Source organism: Corvus hawaiiensis, chromosome 7, assembly GCF_020740725.1.
Source record: "Corvus hawaiiensis isolate bCorHaw1 chromosome 7, bCorHaw1.pri.cur, whole genome shotgun sequence".
In the NCBI taxonomy this organism is placed as follows: domain Eukaryota; kingdom Metazoa; phylum Chordata; class Aves; order Passeriformes; family Corvidae; genus Corvus; species Corvus hawaiiensis.
In genome coordinates, this window is record NC_063219.1 from 14,802,788 (window position 1) to 14,829,523 (window position 26,736).

Here is a 26,736-nt window from a genome sequence, read left to right on the forward strand (position 1 = left end):
CCTGACTGAGAACCTATTTTATTTTAGCTAAATGTTTCCAGAGCTTGACAGTAAATGATATGCATGAGCCATGTTGACTGTCATCTTCCACTTTTGACTGTCAGACATAGAAGTAACTTGCTAATGTTTCATTCCAATTTCAGCACCATGAGCCTGTTGCATAAGCTGCCTGCTAAAAGCTGTTCCAGATGGAATGACAGTATTTTGCAGGACCCCAAAGATGTGGCTATAGAGATGAGTATGTGTCAACAGCATTGACAGCATGACCTTTTTTCCCTTTTTTTGTCAACAATTCTTATTTCCACCCTTTAATTTTTCCACATTCCCTGTAAGACAGGCCACATAGGAAAACAAATAGTTTTAGTCTCTCAGCCATCTTGGATCACCTACAAGCTCATCTACCTGACTACACAAAGCAGAAGATAAAGGAGAAAGGTGTATAAACAATAAAGTATTTTCAAAATTACAGCCAAGGCCCAAAATTCATTTTAAAGAGGAAACAAAACCCAAACCCCTACTAATATAAGAACGATGAAGGGCTTTGATGGTTTTCATTAGAGACACTTTCTTTCATGAATAGTCAGTGGAATGCCAGTACTCCTCGCATTGGAAACAACCTGTTAACAACAAATAACTTCTACTGATTACAGCATTTTTACTGATAATTTATATACTATATCAACACCACAGAACATTCATTATTAGCTCTTATTACAATAAATCACAAAAAGTCTACTGATCCTGCTCAAATAAAAATATGTAAATTACACCCACTGCTCATTTCAAACAATGCAGGTAAAACAACATAATTTTTCTGACACACAGGCTGTGCAAGGAATACAATTCTCCACACACACACACATACTGCTTTGCACCCTCAAAAGAGGAAATTACCACAGGGCACTTCTGTCCATTTTCAGATGAACAATTTAGTATTCTGACAAACATTTAATTTACATTTTTTAGTTTTTCCTTTACAATATAAAATAATTTCTTTTTGATGCAGAATGCCACAGCACACAGTATAAGAAGGGGAAAAAAAAAAAAGCAGTTCAGGGCTGAAAGGCAGCAGAAAGAATTGAGAAGGAATGGCTTTTGTTATTTTGACAGCACTCAGCTCGCTGCATAGTTGGATTTATAGTATGTTCTGTAAGGGCAGCAGTTTTCATGGTGTAAGAGTGCCACACAGCTCTGGTTCCTGCAGTGCTCACACCAACAACTTCAAAACTAACTCACTGCAGATGTCCCTATGATCATCTAATCAGACATCAAAAGCAATATACTGACAAGCTCCTGTGCTGATTAGAAGTGTTCTATATATGTTTCACAGCATAAACAGACACACAGTAGTTGCTTTATAAATGGATTCACCCACATCAGAATTCCCTTTTAAAAAATTCCAACTGTTCGGAACTCCCCAGCTGAATGACAGAAAATCCTTTTAAATCTCCCCAGATCTTCCGTTCAGTTCCACATTGCAGTATTTCAAGAGCCAGAGTTAAATTATTAATAGGAAAACTTTTACCAGGAAAAAGTAAATGCCTTCCAGAATTTAAAACCCTTGCTATTCTGAATGACAGCCTGAGACCACACCACATCAGGGAAGCAGCCTTGCCTTTACCCTCAAACACACATGGTAATATCTAAGATGTATTTCCAAATCAACTTTGATGTCCGATTATTTTACATCAACAAGTGTGGATTTAAAGCATTACAAGTGCACCAGCACTGCTAGCTCCTGAAAGAATACTGTTTCTCCCAATATCTGGTTTCCTTCTCAGAGTGCACCTCCTGCAGCACTTAAAGAGGGCCTATAAGAAAGACGGGGACAGACTTTAGTAGAGCCTGGTGTGATAGGACAAGGGGTAATGGTTTTAAACTAAAAGAGGGTAGATTTAGACTAGATATAAGGAAGAAGTTTTTTACAAAGTAGGTGATGAAACGCTGGGACAGGCTACCCCGAGAGATGGCAGATGCCCTGTCCCTGGAAACATCCAAGGTCAGGCTGGATGGGGCTCTGAGCAACCTGATCTAGTGGAAGACATTCATGCTTATGGTAGGAGGGATGAAACCAGATGACCTTAAAGGATCCGTTCCAATCCAAACTGTTGTATGATTCTATCACATAACTACGGGAGAATTTCATATTGAAATTCGAACACATACAAAAGGACCAGAAAGTAAAACTATCCAACCTAGTCCAGTAAACATACTGGACAAAAGTTCTATCTTCTAAAATCAGACAGACAATACAACCCTCATGGCAGTGCAGTCTCTTAGCTCAAGTCTTAGCAGAAATCTGCTGAATCAAGTTATAAACTCTACAGAATTATTCCACCACTGTGCCAAAAAAGACCTTTTCTGCCCTGCCCTACTTTTATGTAGCATGATTAGATGAACTAACATTTCTGGGGGTTTTTTTATACTAAAATACTCACGCATTTTGTAAGTTCTACTGATTATCTCATAGCTGAATTTGTAGCATATCTTTACATTTACATATGAATATAATATCATATAGAAAGGAACAAATCATGAAGCTGTATCCTTACACATGTGGACATTATGCTAATTCGCAGACTCTTAATCAGGAAGGCTAATACACCACAAGCACAATTAGCAGCCAGAAGAACCAGAGGGGGTTTTGACCCTTTTTAACAAGAGCTTGAAACATAAAAATGTTCTAATTATATAGTAACCTTATTCAAAATTGCAAATTACATGTCCACAATGCATAAAAGACAGTCAATTTCAAGTCATATCTAGGCAAAAATTGAAACTGTATTGAGCCACTGGAGGAGCTCTTCAATTGATCCAGCATCTCATTGTATCTTTAAATATGGATAAATACAATTTAACCAGCCAGTCCTATTGATTAATTCCAAGATAACCTAAGTATTTGTCCAGAAAACATGTAACTACAAAAGAAAGTCACGCAGAAAATAGCATACCATAATAACCAGCAAGAGAGGGTGAAACCTTAGTCCCACCAGAATTAATGCAAAATTCCCATCAATTCAAATAGGATCACAATTCTCTGTCTAAAACTCATGACAAATCAAATCTTATGATAGTAGAGGAAGTCTGTCCCCGGGCAACAAGAGAGACTAGCAGAAGCTACAGCTCCAGAAATGGAAGTTCAGATGTTATAATTATACATTAGCAATTATTACCTGAATGAACCGGACTGAGCAGTAGCAGCAAAACATATTCTGCTCCCTAAAACCAAACCAAAAAAACCCACACAATTTCTGCCTTGCTGCACCTCATCTTTACCATGTTGGGCAGAGGGATCCAGTCAGGAACTTCTGAGCTGGTGAGGAGAATCCAAAACTGCAGCTTCTCTCAGCAAACTGGGGACAAGTGTTGAGCAAGAGTTAAGTGCCCCAAGAATGCTTGTTTCTTCTGAAAGGTTTCAACCATCCCAATCACACTGCATGGCCTCGCTCCAGAGGAGATCTCCAGCTGAAGACTACATGCCCATTGCTAAAGCCACTTTGTGAAGCCAGGCCAGTCGCAGCCTGAAAGCGGCTGGGCCAGCCCTTGACAATTGCCATAGCAAAGCTATGGGCACAGAACTTCCTAGAGAAGTAGAATCAGAGAATCCTAGAATGGCTTGGGTTGGAAGGGACCATAAAGATTGCCTAGTCTCAATGCCCCTCATATGGGCAGGGACACCTCCCACTAGACCAGGATGCTCAGAGCCCCATCCAACTTGGCCTTGAACACATCCAGGGATGGGCATCCACAGCTTCTCTGGGCAACTGGTGCCAGTGCCTCACCACCCTCACCATAAAGAATTTCTTCCACATATCTAAACTAAATTTCCCCTCATTCAGTTTGCACCCATTATTCCTTGTCCAGTCACTACAGTTCCTGATGAAGAGCCCCTCTCTGGCTTCCCTGCAGGTCCCCTTCAGATACTGGAAAGCCCCTATCAGGTCTCCACACAACTTTCTCCTCTCCAGGTTGAACAGCCCCAGGTTTCTCAGCCTGTCTTCATAGGGGAGGTTCTCTAGACCCCTTACCAACTTCATGGCCCTCCTTCTGGACTCACTCCAACAGGTCCATGTCCTTCCTGTACTGGGGACCCCAGAGCTGGATACAGCACTCCAGGTGGGGTCTCACAAGAACAGAGTAGAGAGGCAGAACCCCCTTCCTTGACCAAAAAAAGCCACGCTTTTTTTGCAGCCTAGGGTTCAGGCGGCTTTCTGGGCTGCAAGTGCATGTTGGCTGGCTCATGTAGAGTTTTGCATCAGTCATTACAACTCTCCAGTCCTTTTCCGCAGGGTTGCTCTCAATCAGTTCTCTGCCCAACCCATAGGTGTGCATAAGTACATTAAACTAATTCTGTATCCCTGAAGGCCTCTCTGGATATCTAGGGAAGGAAGCTTTCACTTTTGAAAGCCTGGCCAGGGCTCTGTAATCCTAACTAGGCAGAAGAGCTAAACAGTAGCTTTAATAAAGTAAAAAATTCATTAGCAAATACTTTTTCCTCAATAAAAAATTCTGATGTATGTTACCCCTATTTTTCCCTGATTACTGTCTCTAAATTTTTCAGTGGCAGCTATCACAATAAGGAAAGAGAAGTTTGGATGAAAAAAGAAACTCAAATTTTGTACCATCTGTTAAATGACTTCCAGTCTGAGGGAACAGATGCTGGACTTCACTATTGGTTTTTGATTGATCTAGAAGTATTTTGTTAATTGGGGCTAAAACTACAGCTAAGATGTGTCACAGAAAATAGGAAAGAATAGCTCAAATTCTCCTCAAACTATCTGGTCACTCAGAAAAGGTTTTGTTATTTTTGTAGTCATCATACAGCATTAAAAATCAAATCTTCTTTTGAACAAATGGGACAACATCTGAAAAACGGAACACATGCTCTGTTTGATGCCATAAATATTGTGAACAGCTCAAATGGTTCATCAGTTCAACCAGTTCACTTGAATGGGATAGCAATGTTCTTTTCTTGTACTACTGCATGTTTGCTGTCTTATTTCATGCATTACTCATTGTACAACTGAACTGCACTTTCCAGGAGGTAAATCAGTGTTGTCTTCAGAGAATCCCATGGTAGTCACCTCTGAAAAATCTGATGAAGCACTGGTGTAGCAGTGCACACCGTGCAAGCCAGCATACAGGTATTGCTACACAGAGCTGACTGCCAGTTCCATGTGTGCCAAACACCAAAACACCAGAAGTGCCAAAACTGCTCAGCTAATTATGAAATTCAGTTTCAATTACAAAATAATTGCTAAGATAATTGTGGCATAAGCACTGACTTAATTTTCACTACATGCATTGAAGAATGTTTCATCTACCAACAGCTCTGGGTTTTCTAACTTGTATGTGACTACAAGGAAGCAGTTGAATGTGAAAAAAACTCCGGTTTGTGGCAAAAGAAATACAGTTTTAGTTTTAAATTTTCAGCAGCAATGTACAGAACAAATGAATTTTTTCTAAATAGTGCTTTAACACTTGAATGAAAGACTACAGCTATTTTCAAAACGCAATGTTCAGTTGTTTGTGCCATATTTTTTCATTTGTCAGATATCGATTTTTCTGCATGTTTTAAAACAATCTGTACCTAATTTAACCTATGTTATTTAAGCTTTCTGTGTTTCCCAGAACATTACGCCAAAGCATATTTCAGTATGATTGACGAGAGTTTTAGAAATGGTACTATTGCAAAAATAAGAGTTGGTGTAACATTTTACTGTAACAGATTTTTGCTTTCACAAAAAAGAAAAACAACACCAAACCACAACTTTCAACTTTCTGGGCCTCCCCATCAACTCCACTTTACACTCTAAATTAAAAAAAAAAGTCCTTCTCCACCCCTGCTACCTGTCCAGCTTTGACTGTCACCCCTACAGCTGACGGAGGGATGCTCTGTATTTTAACACAGAGAATTCCTTTAGGCCTAGAGGATTCCTTTGTACTGATGCAAGTCAGTGAAGCATGGTGAGGTTTTAACCTCCAAGTATTACTGCAATCTTCATGTAATGGCATAAAATGCTCTTGTCACCACTAAAATTACATTAAAAAACCCAACTCAACAAAATGCTATCTTTCTCTTCTTGATAGTCTATAAAGCATTCAACACACACCCTGGAATGAAACATACTTCACTTGTTTTTCCACCTTTTTTTGCCATTTTCATGGTTATAAACTACCAGAGGTCAGCATTACATACTGACATACTCACTTTATACATTTCTTAACTCTGCCAAGAGTCTAAGATCTGCACTGTTAACCAAGAACTCTTCTTTGTACTTTCACTTATCAGACTAAGTCAGTATTTCATTAATATGCTTGCAGCAAACATCAAGAAAAACCTCTCAGCTCAAATAGGTCTGACAAATGATGCAGAACTTTGACAAAATTCAGCCTCCTGTAACATCATAATGTACTTGGAGAGTCACCGAGACTTTTAAAATTGCACCACTTAGCAAATAACATAAGGCATTGTAAAATAAGGTGCACACAAGATATTTAGATGCACATGCATTTGACCATGCAAAGAGAAACAATGAACAGTCAACTAAAATCCTCTGTTGGCCTTCACGATTAGAGTGTTAGTCTGAGACCCATAAACATCTTTTGCATGCAAGCAAACTGACTGTGTATTTACTTCCTTTATTCACATGAACTTAACTGGAAGTTTGGTCTTAAACACACCTTCAGCTGAAAGGTTCCCACCTCCAGCATGTGTTGCTGAACCCCAGCTCTCTCCCCCTACTCCCTAATGTGCCAACACAGCCATTTGTGGAACCTTGCTATAAACTAGATGTGATCTACTCTGCAACATCCCTCCTGCACCAAACTAAGACTCAGGGTTTCTGAGTGTTGTTTTGTTTTGAAACAAACCAGCAATATATTGTTTTGCACAGCTGGGGACAGGGAGCGAACTGCAACGTGGTATAGAGAAGCTAAAGGGGAAAAGGCATAAATGTCACAAGCAAATAAAAGCAGCAGCACCATTTAAGCCAGCCTTCATGTGGTCTAAAGCAGTGCAGAACTAGACCCACCAGAGCTTTCTAGGCAATCTCTAAAAAGTAGCTCTATTCTGCTTGAGACACTTATGTATCCCAGCTGACATTCAGAGATTCTAAAGAATTTCATTGTTTTATAAGTAATGTAGGAACATCTTCCCCACACACAAAGTTTCAGGTCTTAAAACTGCAAAGTAGAACATGTGGCCCAAGTGTGACTAAGAGAGCATCATTTTAGAAGACTAAAGACAGCCTGCAAAAGCATATTATTAAGAGTTACTGCATCTTCAGTAATTGTAGCTTTGCAATAAAACTTAATAATAATGACATTGAAAACAAATTTGTCCTCAAAAGGGAACAGTCAGGTAAAACAGAGAAGTGAGATAAAGAAGAGACTGTACAGGACAGCAGCAGGATACCAAAGATGACAGAAATGCCATCAGAAAATAAGGGAAGTGAAAAATGGTGCGAGACCAAAGAAGAAATAGTAAACTGGACATGACACTGAACAAACAAATAATTGCTGAAAGTTCAGTTCATATTCCAGTGCCTTATGACACCCTCAAGCTTTATGTAAATCTCTTATTTAAAAAAAAAACAGAACCAGGGTATATTGATTGTATCATCTAAAATAACTATTTTTCCAGAGGAAATTCTCTACTTTACAGAAAATTAGTATGATGCATTTTGTTATAGATCCAAATACATATATAGCTTATAAAACTACTATCTACCAACAGGTAAGAAAAGTTTTGGTCTTAAGAAAAGGGTGATTTACATGACACCTACTGCCACAACATGCTTGAGACCGTGGTCACTGGGATGAGAAGCACTTGGGAAGTCAGCAGGTACGCCCAAAGCTGGATCACTGCTCCTCCGTACCAGAAGCGGTGTGCCTAACGAGACAAAATAGAATGCAAAGGTTCAAGGATGCTAAATTAGCACAAGGGAAAGCTCCTCATGTGGTTAAGTAACAGAAGTGTGCAGTGCTTAAATATAAGCTTATCTGTGGTAATACCCAGCTGTTAAATTACTAGGTTTGATAGGGTTGTACCATTTCAGATTTACTAAGCTAAAGAAATTATAACATTTTTAAACACTTCTATACCTCCACCCATGAGCTCCTAAATTAGGTAAAAACTGCTGACAAACAGGAGGAAAAGGCACCTCCTCAGAAAAACAAATGACTAGTTGCATGTATCTGTGACCACATGTACCATCAAGTGAGTGAAATTAAGATTATAGCTGTTAGTTATTACACTAATTACAGTGGCTGGGGCTGATGGCAGCCAAAATTATTAGATCTAAAAAAGAAGTTTGAACATGGAACAGTTTCCTCATTAGATGCTAACAAAGCTGGAGTGACTCTGCCACACTCACTTTCAGCACAACTTTGTCAATATAGCTGGAATAACCTAATGCCCTTAACCCTTCCTCATGGTGAGCAAGTCTTTATATGCAGGTACTCCCTTCTATGTTAACTTCTGCAGGAAACCAGTAAGAAAAGCAAAAGTAAGATTTAAATTTGTGTCCCAGTATTAAGGGAATGCTTAAATATCAGAAGGTGAATATTGTTTTTTCTGCCAAGTGATTATCATCTTTGTACCAGGAGCTATGCATGTTTTTATAAGGAGGTTGGGTAGAAAGGGATTGATCACCAAATGTATCCATTTGGTGTGATTTTCCAAATGTGTCAATATGTCAAAATGAACCGAATCTCTCCACTCAAATATTCTTGTTCTTCACATGAAGCTGAGGAGAAATTTGTTTCCCCCTCTAGGCATATTTGGTAAGAAGGTGTATAAAAGCTAAATACAAGTTTACTCCCTTCTTTAAGATAAATACTTATGCCTTAAAATAAATTTTTCTGTGTATGACTAAAGTTTCTGGTGGCCTGTATCCAATTTTTTGTCTCTCTTCAATACAACAGTTTGAAAACAGATGCGGAGACATTTTTGTGTGATTCAACACTATTTAGTCTCCAACTCTTTTTGACATAAACATGAACAGTACAGAGAAACTACTGAAAACCCTTTGCACTGATACTTTTATTTGTAAAACTTGCTCAACTCATTGAGCAGACTGTTCCTTACATTCTTCGAAGCCATCATCCCAGCCCCTTTCCTCATTCCTGTCCTCCTTTTTCCACAGTAACTCAAAGAGGGTATAAAAAATTCCCCACAGTCAACTTAAGAGGTCAAAGATGGGAAGAGAGGGGGATGAATGACCCCACTCATAAAAATCATTTATATCAAGCTCATCCTTCTCCCAAAGCCAACAGTCTGAAATTAGATTTCTCCTTTTTTCTTGAGCTGTCTTCTACAACCAACTCCTCATTTCTTTCTCATTCCTCTGGCTGAAGGAAAGATGAAGGCTCCCAACACTGACTACTGGGAGACAAGACCCCTGTTTGTTCCAGGGCCTTCCAGCAGCAACACAGCAGGGGAAAGATGTCTCCTGTACACCACCATTTCAGCACTTGGCTGCTCTCTGTATTGACTGTTTTAAGATGCCTCTCTTTACTACATTCCCCATCCTCAGTTCTGAAGACCTCCTTTCACTTGCTTTTTGTCAGTGTTTTCCAGAGAAACTGAAGCAAAATTTACAACTGTCTAAACTTTGAAACCAAAGTCTGCAGGAGCAGCAGGATTATAGAGAATACTGTTTTCCAGTTTGGGAAGATTGCCTTGCAGCTATTTTCCTTCTTTTTATTCCTGCAAATTTTTGCTTATTGCCATGAGGCAATGAAATTTATTGTGCTCATCTGGAATGCTTCTCTACTTGCAGAAAAACAACTGGACTTTTTGGCTATTGTATACAATGCTTTCTCTTTTCTCCCAGTATGTTGTAAATTTTAGGGTCCTACAGATCATTTTTTACTTGAAGAGAAAAACAGTCTATTTTTTTCATTTTTTTAAATGTTTTTACAGACACGTAACGCTTTCTTGTACAGAAATATGTCATAACACCTCTGTGAAACAAGTCAGCTGTAGTCTTTAGCTAAAACTATACAAAACAGTGCCTCTGGCCCTTATTGTTTTAAATGTACACACCACAAAAACACAAAATGAACCTTTTATTAGACAAAGAGAAACTGAACCAAAATGTGCTTTCTAATAGGAGAAAATTCACAGCAAACAGGACGACTGGATAAAAGAGTTGAGAAGAAGCTGTACTGCCCCTCCTTTGCAGGAGAGTCCCTTATTCCCTTTCACAAGACAGCAATTCTCTAGCAGCTCCCTGAGCTAACAAATCTGCTCCATCTCCCCTCATCTCCTCTGTGGCTTGGGCTGTTGCCTGCCATTAAGAACACATTCGACACCGCTCGGTGTGTTCCAGCCTGCACCTCTCCCACGGGCTCCTTTCTTTTCCCAGCCTTTCCCCGCCTCCTCTGTACTGCACACTCAGGTCTCCTGAAAGCAAGCATGCTCCCTTGCACTCTCACAGAGAGAAACCTCCCCACATCCTACAGCCCCGGCCTCAACCTGACTCAGGAGCTGGACCATGTCCACTATCCATACATACCTTGAACTCGTTCATCCCCATCTTCTTCAACCATCAGTGATACTGTTTATTACAGACGTGCTGTAGAAAATCACCCACACTTTCCTAAGAGATTCTGTCATCTGTTTTCTTCTGTCAGGAAACGGAATGTTGCCTTTTTCCTTACAGCTTTCCTTTAGACATGCTGTGTTTCCATGTCATTCTACTCACGCTCTTACATTTGTGCTGAACATTTATAACAACCAATGTAAGCTCAAACACAAAATCCATCTTTCCCTGAATGATGAGAGAGAGAAATTCCTTCCTGCATACCAAGCTGATCATAGAAACATGTTTTTTAATAAGCACTACTATTTTGTGCCAGAGTAGCGCTTTGTATTTTAAACTTAGGAACTCAGTTTTTAAAAATAGTTATCCTCATCTTGCAGCACTGCATCAGGAGTTTGCAGACGACAAAAGTTGAAACACATGTTCAAAAATTTTTTTCATAATGACAGCCTTTAACCTCAATCACTTCAGGGTGTACTTCCCCTTCTTTAAAAATTTGCAGAGTACCTTTTATTATGGTACCACAGCACCTTCTAAGCACATGTGTCAACCTTATTCAAAATACACACTCTTAGATAAAGCTGATGAGGAAAAAGTCCAGCAGTTTTCCTTACTTAAAGTCTATCACTTATTTTCAACCAATGTAGATCAATCTTTTCTTTTTGCTAGCATCACCCTCAAAAATTAGTATCTACAAAGACTCATGGTTAACAGTGTATTTTCCCTGAACTCTTATATTTTGGAAATATTTTTCTAAACTGCAAATATGGTTGAAACAAGCATATGGTAGAAACCACACTTAGATTTAAATTGGTTGCATTAGGGAAGAAAAAAAAACAGAAGAGAGAGTTCTGCCGTTTGTGTACAATTAAAAACTGAAAACTTTCATCAACACAATGGCAAGAAAAACATCTCCATACCAGATGTAATCCGATTGTCTTAGTTTGTTTTGCTTTAAATGTCACCAAAAAGCTGTACACAGACATTAACACATAACCGTGAACAGGAGTGTGCTCTGCCTCACTGAAGGCCTCTGGCAGTTCAGAAATCAGCACCTGAGGTTAGGACGGCCTGATGAACTAGAAGTGATGTGTTCAAGAATATTGTGCAACTGCAGGTAAATAATGCAAGGTCTGGAATTCAGGACCTGAACACGGTCAGGGGAACTGTGGAGCTCCAGCTGCCCCTGCTGGGGTCCCCCTAAGCTCTACACGGTTTCCAGGCTCTGAGTTCTGGCATCAGATTTCAGGCCTACATTTAGACAGTCAAGTACCACTCAAGACGATCAATATAACAAAAAAAGATTATTCCTATCCTTCCTTAATTTCACTCATTTGTTCTAACATCTCTGCTCAGGAAAGCACAGTCCACCTCCTGTCTGAAATCCCTTAATTCTTTGAGATATAGGTTGTAGGTTGCTGAAAAATGCTGAAGACACCCAGACTTTATCACCCATGAGCATTGTTGGCAGGCTGGGCTATCTGTAATGCAGTCAAATTATGTTCTAAAAGTTGATATCAGCATTGCTTTGGATGCAAACACTCTCAGATGACTTTTAGGTAAGCTGACAAACCAAAGAATACAGGAAACACTAGCACAAGTATATTGTTGTGCTACTGCATCACTGACAACCAACATACTGTGAGGTAGGTTGGTTGGTTGGTTGGTTTGCTTTTCTAGGTAACGGGGAAGAATTATTCTAGAGCAGAACTAAAGAGACACTTGGACAGAATACTGTAAGTGGGTAGAAAGAGATTTACAATACATCACCTACGCAGTTAAAGTCATAATTTAAAATTCTGCTCCTGAATATAAAAATGCTGATTATGATGGGGAAAGAGCTGTCCATCCAGTGTGTATCAAACTGTCAGCTGCTGAAGGCCATACCAATGGCAATTACTCTGCTGCCTGCTTCCAAATTACACCTGCCTGGACAGACAGACAAATTATTTTTTTACCTGCAGATGCATCCAAACATTTTTTTCAGAGCTCCTTCTGAGCAAATCACAACATTTCAAGTCAGTTGAAACCAAACACCTAAATACTACATGCATACACACACAAATGTAAAATTTCACTTCAGCATGGACAATTCTTGGCTAGAAGAGCTCTGAACAGACACAAAATAAACAACTACCATTTTTATCGAGAAGCCAAAATTGCTTTTAAACTGATCTTGCCATGAAACAGATCAGGCCCTGGAAACAAAGTTACAAGCAAGATTTTAATTTATATTTAAATACATAAAAGATTAATATATGTGCCTATTTTTCTTCTTTATAACAGGCAATTTTCATGTTAACAGGCATACAGTTCTTCCAGTCAGCACTTTTTGAGAGCACTAAGCAATCAATATGCGTAAATTTGGTCACTCTCAGATATACTGCTTACCACCACCTGAGGCATCATGTAATGGTTCTGCCATGTACTTCAAATGTAGCTGACACGAGCTTGAATGTTCTCCCTTGTAATAGTACTGTACAGCTTCTTTTATTTTTTTAAATATGCAGTGCTATGATGATGTGACTTCTAGTTTAAAGTTAACTCATATTCTTATAATGGCACCTACCAATACAATTTCAAATCTACAGCCACCTGTTCTTCCCAAAGTGCACAACGCACTTCTTAAATTCCCACGGATAGAAGATAAATGAGCTAGGATGGTGTAACAGTTAAGACAATTGACTTAAATCTACAAACAGGTGAAAACCCAGTTCCAGCAAGTGCTGTCTTTTACATATCAACCTAGCACAGAACAAAGTACTTCCTTATCACTCCAAACAAGGTGTAATTTTTCTTAAAAAGAAAAATAAAAGCAATGGCCTACAAGTAAAACTCAGTAATGGCTTTAAACAGACATTGTTTTGGGGTGATAATTTTCAGCGCCAGTTATTTCAAAATAATTATTTTCTCTGTTTGCATGTGCTACAATGTATTAAGTCAGGTTTCAGTTATGAAGCACAAGAACTGTTCTCTCAGTTTTTATGACCAAAATGAAATTTCTTTGGTGTTAACAGGGCCTAATGAAAAACCTATGGAATGTTTATGTTTACAGCTTTTACAGTTTCAGAGACAGACGTGTAAGAATCACCTACACGTTATTTCAATCGTAAAAATCCTGTTCTCAGGATCAAAACCCACATCCATACAATAAGAAGTTAATCATTTCTCAAGGCACTAGGACATGTATCCATCTACAGAGGTTGTACAAATAATGCTGGTACTTTCTTCCCATTTAAACATTTTTTTCAAAAGACTTTCCAGCTGAAGGACAGTACTTGAGTTTTGATCTTAACCAGGTATTCTTTTCTTGCACTTAAGGTCATAACACATGCCAGATACCAAGTAATTTCAGGATCTTCTCACCTCTATCAACACAGTGCTCCTATTTTCAGCTCATCGGACAGACAGGGAGCACACAGACTTACCAGAGTCCAGGGAACACTTTGATCCAAAGGATCCTGGCTACAGGCATCACGTGGAAGAGACTGGGTAGGGGAAAGGAGCTACAGCAGAGTCCTAGAGCAAGGATCAACCAGCTCACAACAGCCAGTTGTGATTTTTTTTTTCCCCTTCCAACTCAAACTCAAGCAAAATGTGCAACTCCTTCCCTTGCTGGGCAGACTGGTCAGGAGTTTTGTGAAAACACATCGGCTATACGTAAAAGATTCAGCACTTTCCAATACGGGCCAGGCCTTCTCCTATTCATGTACAAGTGAAGCATCTTCATGAATCACTATCTTCCATCTACTGACTGATCTACATCCTCCAATTTACATCTTTAGACACAAGATTAAAAATTACAGCCACTTCAAACATCTTATGTTTTTCAATTATTCTTTTCTGGGGGAAAAAAAAAATTCTTCTACATTAGAATTGCCCTACACACATACAGAGGGGTTTTGCTTTGGGTTTGATTGCTTGTTTGGGGGGGTTGGAGTTTGGGGGTTTTGTTTGGGTTTTTGCTTTGGTTGGTTATTTTTTAAAGTTTAATATCCTTCAAATGGCATTCAGATGTCAAAAGAAACTGAAGCCCAGATATACTTAAAACACAAGTTGTCTCAGTCATCCAACTTGCTGACACAGCAAGAAGTATTCATCTTATTAAACACATTGGGTTTTTAAGCAGCATATTACCTGTAGTTACTGAATTTAAATAAATCATTGTAGGGTAATATATCCTATAAGATTTAAAAACTAATAGATCTTAGACTCTCACACCTTATTTTTATTCATAGATTGAAAGGTGAAAATAAGTATTTCTTCTATTTCAATTCCCAGCCCATTTCTCAACTTCGAATGAAATACTTAATGAACTGTACTAGTTGAATAAACTGACACAAAGAAAATATTCTGTGCACCTGCAAAAGAGGCCATGCTGCCAAAAGCTGGTTTAGCACTTCAGCTAACATCAGTTACAGGTGCTTATGCAGTCACTTTTCCACAGTTCAATGATTTAATTTTCTTTAAAACTTTGGCAGCTAAACTGTACAGCTTGAATATCACTTTGGCAGCATTTTACCGCAAGTAGTAGAGTTGCAAAGTAATCTTTTTGAGTATTTTAATGGTATTTTAAAGGATGATCACAAGTTACAGCATTAGTATATATTTCTATAATAATTAAATATGACCCTATATTTAATTAAATATTTAAATTAAGAACCTTTTCTGTTTTGATGTTTCCGCAAAAAGAGATGTCTTACTCTTGTAGACATTATTTTCTATCCTGGTAATGGTAAATTAGTTTTAGTCTTAAATTTCAAACTTGCTCCTGACAATTTTAAAAGATAAAGTAGTGAAACCTCCTGAACCTGAAACTTCCTGTGAGGCTGTAAGGAATAAAAGCATAAGAGCAGCTATACTGGGTCCACCTCATGCAGTATCCTGAATCTAACAGTGGTAGCAAAGACTCAGGGAGAAAGCCTAGGAGAGTTGCAAAAAATAACCTTTGAAGTATTTCCAAATCTGTGTGGCATCTAGACAACCATATTTCAAGACATTGATGAGCCACCTCCTGTGAATTGGTCTATTATAACTCCTCAATTTTTGGTGTGTTACATCAAATTTTATGATTTAGTGGAATGCTTCATGAGAAAATCAGCTTAGGGTTGTTTTGCTTTGTAACTTGTTGAACAATAGTTGTGTTTGATACTTGAGTTTTTACATGGTGAGGAAATTGAGTAATAACTTCTTATTGATCTGTCTCAATAGTTAAAATGCTAAGATTATTATTGCTAGAGGAAACTTTAAAAAGGACTCAATCACAGAGTGTTATTTGTCCCTTTTTGTGGGAGGGTTGAGATGATCAAAATACTCTGCAGGATTTACATATCCAGTGAACATAGTGTTTCTTTTTTTTACTCAGTGTCTACAGTAAACAGACCTCCCTCTAATGAAGTAATGATTTACAAAGACAGCAAAACATAAATCCACAGCCAGTGTGTCGATGGGAAAATTGTGCAACGTATTGGGAGGAAGGTGCATCTTTTGGAAACTATGTTCAGGTGCAGTAAGTGAATACATAACTGCACATTTTGATTGGCTGATATTCTAGATACCTGTTGTGAGAAAATCACAATCTGAAGTGGCACTTGAAAGAAGAGAGACAAAAAATGAACTATCAACTAAAGCTCTTGAAAGGATAAATCAAATAGCAGTGAGAAAGAACTTCATGCCAATGGGTAAACTGAAAGGTTCAATGATTATTTGTAACTCCTTTAATGATGACTTTTATAAAGATGTGTTCACCTGTATATGGGAACATGTTCATATGGAAGACAACAGTAAACAATCATTAGTGAATAATCCACACAGAAAAAAGCATTAAAACTGTATTAGTTTGGTTTCTTAAGGAAAAAACGTGATCTACTACCTTGAGACCTTCAGCTGAAGTCCCAATTGTTTTAACTCGAACAATTTCAAACTATCAATCAGCCAGGCTTAGCAGGCTCATTTTCTACCTGAAATACACATTTTGCCATATTGCCTCAGAGCTAATACACCACGAGTGCTGTAGGGAATTATAAACAAACAGACACACTCTCTTCTGTCTTACCCAACACTAGAGGGTTCTGACAGAGACTGCACTACAGTTTTGCAGTATATCATCATACTACAGCTTTTCAAAACGTTCAGCTGCAAAATTCAGCTGAGCAGGTAGGTCTGGTTCTTTTTAAAAGATACTACCTCTGAAACCAGCTATGCATCATAATATAAAAATACTAACAAAACCAGCAACATCACAAAATCTGTAAAACAGACAAAATCTGAATAAAAGCACTGACATCAAACAGTCTGTGTCAAAAAGCACTGTTGACTTTTATAATGGAATTTGTTCCACAATTTTAAGTCCCATTCATGACCCTCCCCAAAACCTTCCCTGAGGCAATAAAGGCTGGAAATCAACATCTCAGCTAGAAAGCTACTGCAGAAAAGTGTCTAACTTGTGATGGAAAAATATTTTTCTCTCTACTTAACATATTTTCATGAAGATACCCCTCTTACTCCAAAGTAAGGCATATTAAACCAAGCACAAAGGGAATAGAGACAGGCAAAATAATTGATGAGAAACAATCTTTGGGGAAATCAGAGACAGAAGGGCTATTAAAAAAAGAAGAGATTCTTTGGTAACCAACTATGCACATAAATTTATTACCTACCCTAGCACTAAATTCCTGGATGCAGTGAAAGGAAGGAAAGACTGGCTTGTTCTGTAAACAGGCAGCTCAAAGACAGAGAAACACATGGAAATTTTATATACATCTTTACCAAAAACATTACTGTATTCTTTTGCTGCAATACAAAGATAAAGCAAAACCCATTTCCATAAATCAAGGACAACTAAATAAGACCAAGCTTAAGTCATGAGGTCAAAATATACCAGACTTTCCCTCTGACTAAAATGAGAAGTTATCTTCAAACCTTTAGCTTGCCTGAGAACAGAAATCATTTGTTTTAGAAATGCAAGTAGACTTGAATTGATCATCACAATTCTTTTAAAGCAGATTACACTGGATGCCGCAGAGGAGAAAAATCTATCAAATACAGTGTCATCCTCACAACACCTATGGCAAACAGCAGAGAACAACACCTGATATCATTACTGAGAGGAGCCCTCCAGTGCAGTGAAAGAGAATACAGTCATATTCCTTAAGGAAATCAGCAGTATTCCCTCAAACCACAGAAAACAGCATGTTCTTCTATAATGTATTTCTTTTGAAATGTACCAATTTCAAAATGTTACTTTTCCCAGAATCTTACAGGAGAGAATTGTTACTTGAATGCAGTACACTCCATGCACTGACAAACATGAGAATGCTCAGCCAATAAACTGATGTTGCAAGGTTAAGAAGGAAAGGATGGCTTTTATGCAAGAAGAAGTGTCTTTGCTACTTAGTCTTGCATGCTATGTACAAGGCATTTAGCAACATTTGGTTTATCAGACTAATAGTTTCCCATCATATGTTTTCATAAATTTTAAGAATACGTAATAATGTGGTTTCCTCTGTATTTAAAAACACAGTCTGCATATCTGTAGTATCTCAACACTAACTTGAAAGAGGACTAATCAAATATATGTTGTTTAAAATGCCCCCAAGCCTACTTACAATGCTTCCACTTCAAAGAGGATGAGAAAGAAAAGAAATTCTTTCCGAGCTCTGAAGTTACATAGAAATTGTCAACATCCGTACCCTGGAGGTAACAATTTAATCCCTGTCAGGCCTATCAAGGCAGAAACTTCCAAAAACTCCTGGAAGAAACCTTGCCTTCAATTCCCTTAGACTTCTAACTAAGACACTGCCAATGAAAGCACCTCTGCTGACTGACTTAGCAACCCAAACACATCTGGCCAATCAAAGTAAATAAGTGCTTTAAACAATCCCATGAAGCACAATTTAAACTAGACAAACCCCAAAACCACAGGAATACATTAAACTAATTGAATATATTTTCTGTCTGAAGCACATTCAAGGCAATTCTACAAGAGTGCAAAGTAGCCTTTCCCAAATGTCAAAAAGACATTGCCAGAACACCACCAATTGCATCAAAATGGAAAATCAAAACCTTCTAGGCTACTGCTCTTATTATCCTGTACTAACTAGACCTTCTGAGGGTTGAATCATTCCCAACAATCTCTGTTTTCAGGGAAAAAATGTTCACTGAGAAGACACTATATAAAACGTCCAGAACCAAAAGAACTGACTGCTCAAAAACACAAGTGCCTGCATGTAGCTTGAACTCCAACTATCAGTACCATTCATAAGCTTATTTTAGGAGAGAGACCATAATCAGTCATTCCAATCATTATTTGCAACTGAGTCTTCCACTTGCCTAGAACACTGATCAGATGTGGAGACATGTACATATAAAAGGAGAAAATCTCGAGATTTGCTATAAAACAAAGTTATGCAAAATTTGAAATACCGAAGTAAGACTTTTCAATGGGAAAACCAAGACATTTGCTCTACTGAACAGTGAAAGCTTCCAGGAGTTAAATTCCTATAGTTTACAGGAGAATTTTTTAACCTATCAATAACTGTTACAAGGAATTATTTCTTTATCTAATCTAAACTTTAAATGAAGTTACTACTTTACACTAGTAAAGGTACCAATCCACTAAGAGCCTGATTTCATTGTAATAGCCATCAAAGTAATCTAATTGTCTGTGTTTCCAGACTACACTCGAAAAACCACTTCAGGATTCTTCAAACCAATTCCCAACTAAAGGGAAAAAGAGTAAATAAAACAACAGACCAAAAAAAAAAATCATGGAGATGCCTACTTTATACCTTCCTTTTTTCCCCTCCCTGAGTATTCAAAAGCAACAACTGTCTCTGAATACTGCTTGTGTTCTTCCAGGCAAAATCCTGACCACTTAACACCAAGGAGATCAGCAAGAGAAAAGCAACAACTAAGTTTGTGTGCACTCAACCATCATTTACCAAATGAAGCAAACAAAACACTGAGCCAATCATGAAGGCATTTCCAGCTCGAGTGACTTGTCCATAAAACGGATCCTCTATAAATAAATTAGTGCTCTCTCCTTCCTGCCCATATGGACTGAAAAGGAAAAAACAAATTGACATAATGAAAATAACTCCCCCTTTCCTGTTCCATGAACTACCATGTGGGGAAAACCACCAGAAAACAACAGTAAACTATTAGGTGCAAAAGGAAAACAGGAGGGCTACTGGCACGCTTACAGGTGCACAGAAGATTACAAGATGGTTTATGAGGGTCATAAACTCTTTCCCTGGGATATGTGTAACCTTACATTCACCATAGGCTGAACTCACGTAGCTATGTATTCAACATACTGTGATTTCACTGTTCATTGCAGGGTTTTATCTATACACAGTTTTATAATTAAGAAACATGGTACAAAAAGAAAAAGGCAATAAAGGATTTACAGTGGTATTTGGGGTTAGAGATGTTGACGTTTACGTCCAATAAATTTTTCAAATGTACATCAGCTATTTCAGCCTTTAGTTGCCTGTATCATTCTTTGAAAACTGTTGTCATGGCCACATCATTATTGTACTCCGGGAAATTCTGCTCATGAGAAACAGTTACACAAGACAAGCTCTGCTGCCATCTTAGCAACTGTCTCTCAATGCTCTCGTATCCACAAAAATAACAAATCAGTAGATCAATTTCTTCCCTATTTCAAACAGCTGCCTGAACACATTAAACAGTTGTGTGCTTCTCTAAATTTTGTAATATATCTTAGCAGGTGTCTTATTACCATTTGTATTGTAGCATGAAATGTTTTCTTCACTCAAGCACAGATTGTGACAAATTTGAATTTTTGGTTTTTCACTATTAAAAGACACTGTCAGGAACAGCACCTAATAATCCAGTGCTGTGGGGCAAGGAGGGAGGCACTTCAATCTGTTTGCACCTCACCTCATGTTATGGACACAGAAGATACCATGTCCACAAACACTTGAAGTCTTCCTGAAATTTCCTTAAATTAAATATAAGAACCCAAAATTGCACCTGTTTAGGAACAGTTAGCTTTAAAAGTAGAGCAGTGTTTATTTCAGGGTAAAGAAAACAAATAGCTGAATAGTTTCCTGAACTGTTTTAAGGAGATATATACTAAGAAAGTAATTTGATATCAAGTAAATTAAACTTACTTTTTTGCTCTAAAATTTTGCCAAGATGTGAAAGCAATGTAAAATATAAGGTTATTTTAGCTTTTCAGTCAAATACAAGATTGTTTTTATTCTGGTTCACTTTCAGAGCTACAGGTGATAAAGGTGAAAATAAAGGGTAACCAACTACGTCATGGAAAGTCTATTCTTTCAGACAGTGAAGCTGATCAGTATTCCAGAATACCAACCAGAAAAACACCCTCAAAGAAGTAACCATACAAAAAAAATACCAAAAAATTTAAAAAAATTGTTGCCATCTCTATCTGAACATGAAGGGCTTTAAGATTGGGTATAACATACAATTCACTTAACTAGATCAAATACACAATTTATAAAAGACAGAAAGGTTTTAAGGCAGTATCTCATGTGTCTTTTCTAAGCCAGTGCCAATTCTCTCACGTCTGACAAGAGCAGTGTTTAGTTTCACGTGCTTATTAAGCACCAAGCACTAAGTATTCCAGAAGCAGATCATTAACCAGACATTGTTTCTACATAAAACCATGGATCTGATTTCATAAATTATAAAACATCCAACAGAAATTAACAGGAAAAATTGTTCCACAATCTGACAATTCATATAACAATGAATTCCCTGCATTTCCTTCCTAAAAGCAGTCTGGAAAAGTTCTCAGAAAGGTAAGCACATGTCAGTTCTTGAAGCACAGCTCTACTATGGAAAGCAACACCTTTTTCCTACGTATATATTCAATCACATCCTTGCTCCCAAAATAAAAACAGCTTTATAAATTAGTATTATTTATTTCTGCTAGAAGTGGGAGTCAATTCAATAATTAGACAGGAAGCCAGACTACTGTGGTTCATGCATCAATGATATTGATGCCACCAAATTGTCCTTCTATTTCTTCATTTACTTTTCAATTTGCCTCTAATGGAAATAGCCACATAATTTAAGGACCAGGGACTTGTACACGAAAGACAAGGGCAAAAATTAAGTCCAAAGAATTGTAAACCCTGATGTAAAATCCAGAAGAGAAAACAATTACATTTCAGAGTACAAACTGAGTTATAGGACTAACAGGTAGAAAAACTTTCACTTACCTTGTAAAAGAAACCAATTTGAAGCAGAACTTATGAGACAAACCCACCACATTTACAATCTCTTCTTTTAAGAAGCAAGCACCATTTTAAACTTCAAATATGTTGCTACTGCACTGAAAACAAAATAGAATCCTGACTGCTCTTCCCACATTATATTTCATCTCCTTTACACTCTAGAGTAGGATTTCATAAATACTACGAAATTAACTATGTGGTAGCTTACTGATGAACTCAAGAGCTCGAGCACTTAACTGCTTTACATAAAATTGTGTGAGGCTGAAGTACTCCCCTCTCCAACCCTCAACTTACATAACAGTATGCTAGAGAAAACACCTTTTTTTTTTTTTTTTTTTTTTTTTTTTTTAATAATACTCAGAGGTATTTGGAGAACAATTGCTACTTTCTGAAACATGCTAAAACGTGGTAACAGTGCAATATAAAAATATGCAACAAATGAAGTGGCAAAACTTCTAACCACCAAACCTTGAGCTACAAGCTGTTCCATATCTCATGCTTACCAAAAACCAGACAAATACATACAAGTTATATCAATAATAAGTCTTGTCTCAAGATTTTTAGTTATGAGACATTCCTGTGTGTCATTAAATATGGAAAATGATTTTTCTATTCTAGAATATAGAAAATATGACCCAACAACACAAATTTTACTCTAAAAATCCTCATGCAGTTTTCTCATTTCTAATTTAGAGTCATTTTTACACTAAAAATTCTCATGTAGTATTTTCTACAGCAGGCACAAAAACGAGCACAGACTTCTATTAGAAGTTAAGTTACACAGCTTCATCCAGTGAACTTTAGTTGAAATTTTATTTTAGTTCACTGCTTTTGTTAATTAGCCTTTTCCTTTAAAAATATAATTAAAATAGACAAGTGAACATTCCACTTCTGAAGTTGTAATCAGACTACTCTACGAGAGTAGCACAACTAGAGACAGCACTTCTATCCTTCCTCCAGCTGCTTACACTCAGATTTTATTGCACAGCATTTGGAGACTGCCAGCAGCACTCGGCAACACGGGGTGAGCTGGGCGCTGGCCTCTGGTGGGATGCAGAGCAGGCTCTCCTGAGCATTATTCATTTGCTTTGCAGGCAGACAGAGCATTCACCTTCAATCTTGTTCTGAAAGCTTCTGTATCTAGTACTTAGGTGACAGCTCAGCCTACTCTAAATCCAAGAAAGTATTTCAAACTGCTTTGTGTACAACATACAAGACTCCAGCTCTTTATAGTTGGAAACCAGTCTGAACTCCTGGCCATCCAGGCACATTTAAACAACACAGGGCACCAGAGTTGCAGCAGTTCATGTAGTACCCTCTGATGTAAGAGGGAATTAAGCAGCAGCCTTTCCTAATCACAGTCTGCTCATTTGAAAGTCAGAAAGGCAAACAGACCCAGTTATGCAACTTCTTCAAAGGCAAAGAGCTGAACTGTTTGCAACTAGCATATCCCCCTTGCCACCTCCCACACCCAAAACAGGGCACTAGCTCAGATACCTGGTAAAAGCATTTGCACTCAGCAATTTTACATTCATTGAACCCAGGTTCTTAAAAAAAAAAATCTGTTTTTTTTTTCAATTACTGTGTTATTTGAAAATACTTAGCAAAGCTTTCATCTTGTGTGCTCCCAGAATACTACAATGGATTGCCAGCAACTCCTGGCTGTGCACAGGACATCCCCAAGAGTCACACCATGTGCCAAAGAGGGTTCTCCAAATGCTGCTTCAACTCTGTCAGGCTTGGTGCTGGGGAGCCTGTTGCAGTTCCCAGTCACCCTCTAGGTGAAGACCCTTCTTTTAATATCCAAACTAAGCCTCCCCTGACTCAGCTTCATGTCATTCCCTTGGGTCCTGTCACTGGTCACCAGAGAGATTGGTGTTCAGCCCTCCTCAAAGAGAGCTTTAGACCACAAGGAGGTCTCCCTCAGTCTCCCCTTCTCCAGGCTGAACAGAGCAAGTGACCTCAGAGACTCCCCATACAGCATCCCCTCAAGGCCCCTCACTGAAGTGCAAGGCAAACAACGGGATGCTAAAAAGAAATAAATCCTTAAATATATAAAATCAGATTACAGACATACACAGAAAAAAGGAAAGTAAACACCATACAAGATATACATACCCAGTTTTAGGGCAGAAGGAGTCACTTCAATCTCACCAATGGGCTGAAAGGCAGCCAGCTGAGTTGCTACCTCTGTCTCAAAGGAGTCTGGGCTATTTCTGTCTGTCAAATTGCCATTGGTGCCATCAGTCTTACGGGGAGTTTCTTGCTCATCATAAACAGCAATCAGCTATCAAAACAAAAGATAATGCAGTTTGTATATTTAAAGTATTTCCAAACTCCATTTTTTTTAAAAAAATAAAACTTACACTTCCTTTAAAGTACAAAAATAATGATCTAATTTCAGAACAGCTAACAACAAACATACAGATCCCAGAAAGCACATACATTTGTGTTTAGATACATTGACTTCAATATGACTTAAGTGTATGCTTCAGCACTGCCCTGTGCTGACACACATTTCTCAGAGTTAGCACGCTACCAATTAGTGAGCATTTTATATGATTTCAAAACACTTAAAGATGAACATGTTTAAAAACCACGAAACAGCATTTAATTCTTGGGGGTAGAGGGTGTTATTAGTCTAAAAACTTTTAGTGCTACTGACTGACATGCTGCACAAAGGTAACACAACCATAGAAGCTGCACTGAGTAAGCAGATGCACGTTGTATTTGTAAGAACATAATAACTACATTCCAAGGACAAGATACATCCAGCACAATGACAGAGCATGAGGGCTCCCTAGCTGTCCAACCTATGTCTCTGTAAGGATGGAAGTTTCTTGGTCCAGTACTGCACATACCCCCAGCACCTCTCTACCCACCACGCATCTATTCCTTCCTCCCATCCTGCCCTGCATGTATCAAGAACACATTTTCTGAAAACTCTCTCTCAGTCACTGCCTCTTCCATCACTTCAGGCACTCGGGAAGGCCAACAGTAAAAGCAGCAACAGGCTCTAAAGTCTGCTGTCCAAGGTCACAGCAATGAGGACATGAAAATCATAAAAAGCACCAGAATCATTATTTTTTGCCTCTGATAACCTGGCCTTTCACAAAGATCATGCTTTTACCCCCTACTAATATAAAGGGATCAGACAGTGGTTATGCAGCCTCATCAAGAAGTGACTCACACATGTGGCTGGGTGTAAATTGTATTAAAGTTTCAGGAAAACAGTTAAGCATGTTACAGGTCTGGGGAAACAAACCAAAATATGATCAAAATGAAATAGAAGACATGATGTTCTCAACCAACAGGATGCTTCGCACCCCAGAGTCCTCTCCAAAAGCAGAGGAGGTAAGAGCAGCAGTTCAAATGTTTTCCCTACCCCACCACCTGACATGACATAGTCCTTGTGCCACTTAAATGGCAAACACTTTGCCTAAGGTGCTCATTTATTTCACTTTTTCTGAACTCCCTCAGATTATCCTAATGTTTTTCCCAGCTAATTGTGAAAAATACCACAACATGCACAACTGGTTAGGCAATGTCAAGATATACACAGAAACAAGCTTAAAGGATTGATTTACTACTTTTTACCTCTCTCTGTGTTAAGGCATGCATATGCTCTCTCTTATAAAAGTATTAGTACATCAAATCTCCTCTGACACTTCCAAGAAGTGTCAACAATTATACAATATACAATTATATATATATATATATGAAAAACAGTGTACTGAAACAAACGTTTAAACAAACTCATTTGCCCAAGGGAAAAAACGAATGTATGAAAGAAAAGGAAAAAAAAATCCTGAAGTGCTTCTAAAAGGAAGAAACTGACATTTTCAGGTCTTCCACTCATTTATAATTTGGTTGCTAGAAATGTGTCAGCTCATATTTACCAAAGCACACTTCAGAGACACACAAAACCCTTAAAAAAATTAGGTAGAAAACTTGCTCTCTTTTTCCATGTGAAGCCTATTTCCTTTCCATGGCCATACAACTAAGGTTTTACAACACACAATTTGGTTTTTACTTGTCCACAGTATACAGAAAAGATTAACTCCAGTAACAAGGACAAGTCTCTTTGTACCTTATTCCTGCATAACATTTCAAGTGTTCACACTGCATTCCTTTATGTCCCAAAACTACAGAGAGCCAAAAAGGCTGACTGATATCCAGACACGATACAGATCACAGCAATCTTCTCCAGTACCAAGAAGAAGAAACAAAACCTAACCCCCGTCCTATAGTATCTTTCATTTGTTTCTGAAATGACTATTCATATTCCTGATATTATGGAAGTTCATCCTGATTCAGTAAGTTCCACAACCATTGTACACCAAAAGATTTGCTTTCTCAGTCTCACTTTCACCGTGGAAATTTAATTTCTAAGAAGGAGGCTGTTACTAATGAAGAGGAAATTGGAGATTGTGTAGGACTGTGGCACTGAAAGCATTTTAGCAGGATACAAAGTTCATTTGAGCATCCACAATGTAGAATGGAATAAATGAAACTCGGTTGTGATTTGATGGGAACAACTGAATTCCTCAACTAGACCGAGTTTCCCCTTGGTTTTGCACTGTAGAATATTAAATGCTGTATTACTTCGGAATATTCTACACTTACTGCCCCAGGACGTTGCAGAGGTGAAAAGCAAGAATTGATTAAAAAAAAATTAGACAAAGTGATGGAAAACACCAACAAGAAAATGGATAGGTACAAGCACTACCTCAGTCTCAGAAACCTCCAAAAAATGTAGTAGTATAAACCAGAAGGGCAAACCAGGATAAACTGATGCTATAATTACCCTACTTCTGGGTGCTCTCTACAAGTATTTTCCACTGGTCACAGGCAGAGACCAGGGCAGCAGCCAGAGATTCTCTCACAGGCTCACGTACACTATGACACTATCGCATACTGTGGCTTCTAAGCACCACACCTCAGTCCCCTGATGT

General features: G+C 38.2%; 1 protein-coding gene across 1 annotated transcript in view; it reads right to left on the reverse strand.

Moving 5' to 3' along the window:
* The window catches only part of PARD3B (par-3 family cell polarity regulator beta), a 403,293-nt gene that overhangs the window by 258,551 nt on the left and 118,006 nt on the right, over positions 1-26,736 (reverse strand). Inside the window, exons 3-4 of the mRNA XM_048309307.1 lie at positions 23,900-24,068; positions 7,788-7,894 (exon numbers count right to left, since the gene is read on the reverse strand). Coding sequence (XP_048165264.1) covers positions 7,788-7,894; positions 23,900-24,068 — 276 coding nt within the window. The remainder of the gene's footprint in view (positions 1-7,787; positions 7,895-23,899; positions 24,069-26,736) is intronic.